This window comes from Plectropomus leopardus, chromosome 19 (genome assembly GCF_026936395.1).
Source record: "Plectropomus leopardus strain MGB_pleo_1.0 chromosome 19, ASM2693639v1, whole genome shotgun sequence".
Classification (NCBI taxonomy): Eukaryota; Metazoa; Chordata; class Actinopteri; order Perciformes; family Serranidae; genus Plectropomus; species Plectropomus leopardus.
The window spans coordinates 15,787,791-15,794,537 of NC_142194.1; the positions used below are offsets into that span (position 1 = coordinate 15,787,791).

Here is a 6,747-nt window from a genome sequence, read left to right on the forward strand (position 1 = left end):
ACATATCAATTTCCTAAGATTAAGATTTACAATGTCACACAAATATATAAATAAATAAATAAATAAATAAGACTGAAACATCTCTAGACCTTTATATTTGATCAACAGCATCCCCTGTTGGTCATTCAGTCTTTAATTGTGATTACTTGAGCAGGGCTGCTGCCAAAATCACACTCTGTTCCAATATAACGGGAGACGTAACGACAGGTAACAAATCATTTATTATGCTAGACAGATGAAATAAACTGAGCCATGATAGCAGCAATTCAACTATTGGAATATTTACACTATCACATCACACCAAAGATATATGTAACCCTTTACAATGTAAACACATGATACAAAGACAGTTTTGAACGCTAGAAAACAAGCCGACCTATCCACCAAAAATGAAACAAACCTGCTTTCTGCAGCAAATACCTGCTTGTACAATTAGGGGTTCATTTACTGAACATGTTTAAAACAAATCTCCACAGGTGAATGACAAACTGAGAGGTGCTTCTCTCTCAAACACTGTATTGTGATTCAACTATGAGCCTGACGGTGAATGTGAAAATAAAAGACAAACCATTAGTAATGATTGTCTTTGACATTATTTTTTCAAAGAACAAGATTTTAAAAGGTGAAGAAATAGAAGTACACCTAATGCCTAATCATTTCTGTATTTAAAAAACAAACAAAAACAACAACATACTGTATGTGCACGTGTTCTCTCCTCACACAGCTGCCTCTGCTCGGCTGCTGAATGAAGGACACCAGAATCTACCTGTGCAGTGAAATCGTATTCAGTGATCTTCATTATTTTGGACTCCAGCAAAAAACGTCGGATACAAAATTAACGAAAACAAAAGAAAAATCAAATGTTTGTACGATGATTTTGTGAAAAAAAATCTGTCAAGTATACAGTGGGAGGTCTGGACTGCTTCTGCAGAGCAGCAAACGCCATGAATGTCACCTATAACATTGACGTCCATTGATTTTACAACATAAAGAACCAAAGGTGAAGTGTTATTGGTCTTCCCATGTGTGTGCACGTGTCTGTGTGTATGTGCACACACGATGGTAAGAGAATGTGTGTTTGTGGCAGAGTGCGTTATTGAGGGAATGCCTCATCTTTCATCAGCATGCGAGGGCTCTCCTGGTTGTCCATGCGACGTCTAGGACCCATCATGCCTGCAGGAATAAACAGCAGGCTGTTCACTTATACCAGATAATAACAGAAATTTAAAGGGACAGTTCAACCAAAAATCCAAAATATGGTACAAATTTTCCCTCTTAATTGTAGTGCTACTTATCACCTCCTTCTGTTTTGGTGTGAGTTGTCTGGTGTTGGAGGTATCAGCTGTAGAGATGTCTGCCTTCCCTCAAATATATTGGAACTAAATTAAAAGCATCAACAATAAAAACAAAAAAAAACCCCAAAGCAAGTCTTTTTCAAGCAATCATGACCTGGTTACTCAAAATAATCCACAGAACTTGTTGTGAGCATTTTCACACTGGAACTATTTTCTCTTGACTGAAATACACCCACCAACAGTATCACTGCACAGAAGGAAGTGTGCATCTACTCACTGATGAGCAGCTCGTAGTCCTGACAGCGCGAGATATGAACACTGATATCCTTCCCCTCTGCTGAGTTGTAACATTAGCTTGCTCAGTGTTGCTGCACACCTCCTTCCACCAGGTGATACGGTTTGCAGGTGAAAGTAGGGTATAAAGAAATAGTCCCTACATGAAACTTCTCATAACAAGGTCTGTGGACTATCTTCAGTAACCAGGTCATGATTTGTGGAAAGAGACATCGCTGTTGAGTTTTTCAATTGTATTTTTTTGGTGCTTTTAATGCCACAAGCCCAGCACCATCTCGTTCCATTGTAGTGGAGAGAAGACAGACATCTCTACGGTCGATATCTCTCACACTCAACTCACACCAACACAATGTAGATTTAAAACAGCACTACAGGTAACAGGAAAAAGATTTGTGTATTTTTAATTTTTGGGTGGGCTGTCCCTTTAAATATGCATTTATTTAATTTCATAACTCCAATGTGAGACATGTTAGAGACATAGCCAAGAGACAGATTTCAAACAATACTGACAGAAACGAACCAAGCCCTCATTAAGGCATGATTTTATGAAAAAAAAGGGGTTCACTTCTTCACTCTCAAATCAATTAAATCAACTATAAGGCTGCATTTGGCAAAATTTATCTAAAAATAGCAGACAAAGTGATTGATTTCCTTAAAATTGAAAATTAGTATTAGATTACATAAATAAACAAAGTAAAATCTGCAGACATCAAGAAGAATTTCAGAAATTAATTTCCACTTACTGCTCTTATGCTTGAATGATTTGGATCTTCTGGGTGAGTTTGGATTCTGAGGTGGAAAAAGAATAACAACTTTGAGTTGACAAATTAGGAATAATGAGGAAATACTTACTGTGTGTTTATACAAATTAATAGATGGTAAGGATAATAAAACAGTGCAATGCTCGACAACATTGTTATATTAATTGTTAGGAGTAAAATAAAAGCACCTTGTCAGATTTCCTTTTCTTGGCTGTAAGAGACAGACATAATATTTTAGAATTTTAAAATCGTGAGTCATTTCATACACGTTTAACTACGTCATTGGAGTATTATATTGGCAATCAGCATTCAGCACTACTAAAAATAGAGGTAAAAAGAAGCACCAGTATGTCACCTTTCTTTTCTGCCCCATAAGACCAGTCATTATCATTGACGTCGTCATTATCCTCTTGGTCGCTCTCGGACTTGTTGTTGGTGTTGTTACCGGTGACTATTCTGTTAAAGAGGAGAGAATAAAGCATGACACACACAATGACTCAGCATTACTCACTGCAACCAACAGTCTGATAATAAAACAAATACAGTCCGAATTGAAACACTTTTAGAAAAGTTTGCATCGTTCTATTATGAGGAATACAGAAAGGGAGCATTATGTCCCCACTGAATATACAGTCACTACAAAGTGGGATCACACCTCAACAACACGAAAATGGCACTTGTGCACAGAAAAAATCTTAATTTTATGCTCACAGGAGGCTGCATTTTACTGAGCCTACAAGACAAAAGAGGAGATGTCTCTAATACAGTAAACAAACGTTCTACATGAGTTTATATTGGTTTTTGACAAGAGATGTGTGCAACTTTTGACTAAAGTTTTTATAGCACTTTGGTCATCTCTTTTTGTTTTTAAATGTGCCATATAAACTTGATTTGATTTTGATCTGAGTTGACTCTCATACCTGCGGTTGGCAATGCGGCTGCTGTTGCGTCCCATTCCCAGGCATTTCTCCAGATGTGGGGCAAAGCGTGAGGCAGCGATGCTTCGGCTGCAGTTGGGACACACACACTCTTTGTTTTTCCACTGGTTGTACACCTGGCCGAACACATCCAATCCCGGCTGGTCCACAATTTCTGGAAATTTAAAGCAAGCAATAAATGGCTCCGCTTTAAGATATAGTTGCATAGAACTTAAAATACACAAACTTACTGTTGGTTTACAGAGATTTTATTGCCTAAATGTATTGTTTCTGTCTGTTATCGTTACATTAAAGGTCCAGTGTGAAAGATTTAGTGGCATCTAGTGGTGAGGATACAGAACTGACACTTCCCCTGTGTGCCGAGTGAGCGACTGCCGACATGATAATGTGAAAATATGAAATGTGATTGGCCAGTCTTTAGTCCCTTTCACACTCAAGGCAGTGGCAATCACAGAAAGGGTTGTCTCGCCTTTGAGCTGGCACCTGAGCTGGTTGGTGCGCTCCATTTTAGTGCACTGGTGCACCGCTCAACTCAAAACTGTTTAGAGCTGTTTAGATGGAGTGCCATTTGTCGGCCAACGGCAGAGACTACATAACTCAGCTGACAAAACAAACAACAATGTCGTTTGACAGGACAAAAGCCACAGTAGCTTTCCTAGTTGACAAATCAGATGCCTGCAAGGACAGTAATGTTCACAAAATGATTTTATTTAAGCCTGAACAACATTCAAGAGTTTGCTGTTTTCTCAATCTCTCGACTTGTTTGTGTTTGTATTGGACGCGGTCGTGATTTCGTGCTCTCATCTCTCAAATTTAGCAGTGGATGTGGCGTATCTGCCGGCTATGATACCCATCAAATGGTGTGCAGACTCAGCCTACGTTGGTGTGAAAATGGTGCGAACCCAGTAACAATGCCAAAATTGGGTCTATGTAAAAGGGACAGCCTGCGGGGCAAGATTATAGACAGGGTGTAACGTTTTGATGATGTGTTAATGACCCACTGCGAGAGATTTTAAAAGCAACTGAGAGCTGTTAGCAGCGAACTCAAAGAAGAACAGCAGCCACTGATGTTATTTAGGAGCTTCTTACCCTTTGAGCAGAGGACACGATCAGCTGCCACGTATCAGGGATGGTAAATTATTTTTATTGCCCTATTATAGCATTTTTATTGTTTAGAAATAGCTGCTGACACAAAAGTTGTATATCACATCAGAGCCAGATGCTGTTGTATTAAACATAATGCCGGTCACGATTCTTTTGTTTCTATGATGTAGAACATGGCAGACTCTTCATATGTTTTTTATAAACAGCTCATTTTAAGATAACGCAAAAACATTGATTCGTATTTTCAGATAATTACAAACTAATGAAAACTTATTATGATTATTACATACAATACCTGCCATGAGATCTGACCCTAAATCCTAAACACTGGACCTTTAATATGCACAGAAAACTGTGAATTTACTCCACTACCATTGTTTATGTCACCTTAATCTCACTAGGGAGATTCTGTGCTCACCAAAGTCCCTCATGCTTTCTTGGTCCGTGTCATCCAGGAAAAAATAGCCCTGCTTGACGGCCCGATGGACCTCAAAGCAAAGACCCAGGCATGCATCCTCCACCAGGTCAGACAGGATGTCCTGAGCTAGGCCCTGAGAAACAGAGACACAAGTCAGCCCACTGTCTGTCTGTGTGTCTGCAGATGTGCACCTCCAAAGCTGCTTGAAGCACCATCACAGTGTCCCTGCTCCACTGTACCTCCAGCTTGCTGTTGTCCAGGCTGGACATTGAAACCTCCTCCATTTTCATTTGCCAGAACTACCAGATGAGCCGACACTGCTGTGGTCATGCTGTAGCGCAGCAAGCATTGGCCAAAACAGGGCTGCAGCAGGGGGCAAACACACAATTAGCAACACAGTGGCATTAGAGTTCATTTAAATCAGTGCATGGGCAACAATTGACGCCTCAGATGTGATGCAGCTACTCACAACTGCACGTTGAACACTGCCAGGGACTTCACTTCCCACGTTTATAACCTGCGAATAACACAAGACACAATAACTGTAGCACTGCGGAGAAACATGACGTTAGCTCAGTTTTTAAACACCCTGCTGGCCCCAGTAGTTACTGTCTAATGAAGGTAGCTTAGCCAAAAGCTTGCTGAGGAAAACAAAGAGCGTGGCTATGAATAGGCAGGAGGAATTGAACATGCCAAGAGGTTAACGTTACAAGAGAGGCGGTATCCTCCCCCACCAGCAGCAGCTACGAGCTAAACGTGTCCAAAAATGTACCAGACTCGACTGAGTAAACAGAAACAATGTAACACATTTGTAGCTGTTTGCATGTTTTTGCTGTTGAAGAATTACATTTGACCACAGCGAGGCTTGTGCCCGGACCCGCTGCTGCACTGCGGCTGTTTTCGCCTCTCAGCTCCCCGCACAAACCCCGAATGATCCAAAATCACGCTTTTATCCACATATAAACCCTATCCACGAGGAATACCGCAATCACAGCCACGCAAATCCACTAATTGTGTTTATTTACCTATTTCGGCAGGCATCCATCTTTACATCACAGGGATCAGACAGTAGCAATCGATCGCTACACGAGTTTCCACCGAGCGCTTCCTTTGCAGCACTGCCGGAGCTTTTCCCATCTACTTCACTGAGAGCGTGTTTGTCATGCAGGCAATAGTGGAAAGAGTATTTACATCCCGCACTTCAGTAAAAGTACAAATGCCACCCTGTGAAAATACTGTTACAAACAATATTCCGCGCTGGATATGGTTCTTAAGTAATTAAAAGTATGCAAAATCAGGAAAATGTACTTAAATTATTAAACGTAAAAGTATACAATGTAGAAAAAATATTATAAAACCCCCCCAAAACATTTCAAAATTAAAAAAACAGCCCAGCCCCAAATCATTAAATAGATAAAATAAATAAATAAATTAAAAAAAAAAAAACCCCGAAAAAACAACTCAAAATGATGAAAAAATAAAATTATGAAAAAAAGGTTAAAGGTAAAGACCACCCCAGCTCAAAATGTTGTAAAGAAAATAGGCTACACACACACACACACACACACACACACACACACACACACACACACACACATATAAACACCTCATATTATTAAAAAGGAAAGAAGGGAAAAAAACACAAAAAAGCTGAAACACTCCACATCTCAAAATTGTAAAAATAAACAAAAGTCATGAAATAGTTGGCAGTTAGTTTATCATTAATCAACTGATTTGTTAACCCTTTGAAACCTGGAGACATCACTTTGTTTTTTTTACTGCTTTCAGATGCATTTCACAAGTATTTAAACTTTTGAATCATGAGCACAATGGTGTGATACCTTTTGGAAACATGGGAAAGAGGCAATGAGTAACTTGGTAATGAATGATTCACAAATTAGTAGATTTTTTTAAGCAAGGTAAAATGTCTAAGGAAA

The 6,747-nt window shown here is 39.5% G+C and overlaps 1 protein-coding gene across 2 annotated transcripts; it reads right to left on the reverse strand.

The window, feature by feature from the left end:
• Positions 1-202: 202 nt before the first annotated feature.
• On the reverse strand, positions 203-5,983 carry atxn7l3b (ataxin 7 like 3b). Of its 2 annotated transcripts, none has more exons than XM_042508135.2 (9): positions 5,836-5,983; positions 5,280-5,327; positions 5,050-5,173; positions 4,811-4,943; positions 3,271-3,442; positions 2,706-2,806; positions 2,539-2,561; positions 2,333-2,378; positions 203-1,173 (listed from the first exon to the last, which is right to left on the reverse strand). In XM_042508135.2, the coding sequence occupies exons 3-9, from the start codon at positions 5,098-5,100 to the stop codon at positions 1,094-1,096; spliced, it is 606 nt and encodes a 201-aa protein (XP_042364069.1). In that variant the 5' UTR covers positions 5,101-5,173; positions 5,280-5,327; positions 5,836-5,983; the 3' UTR covers positions 203-1,093. The 2 variants fall into 2 exon arrangements, with proteins under 2 accessions (XP_042364069.1, XP_042364070.1); XM_042508136.2 differs by lacking the exon at positions 5,836-5,983 and adding an exon at positions 5,658-5,806.
• Positions 5,984-6,747: the final 764 nt, after the last annotated feature.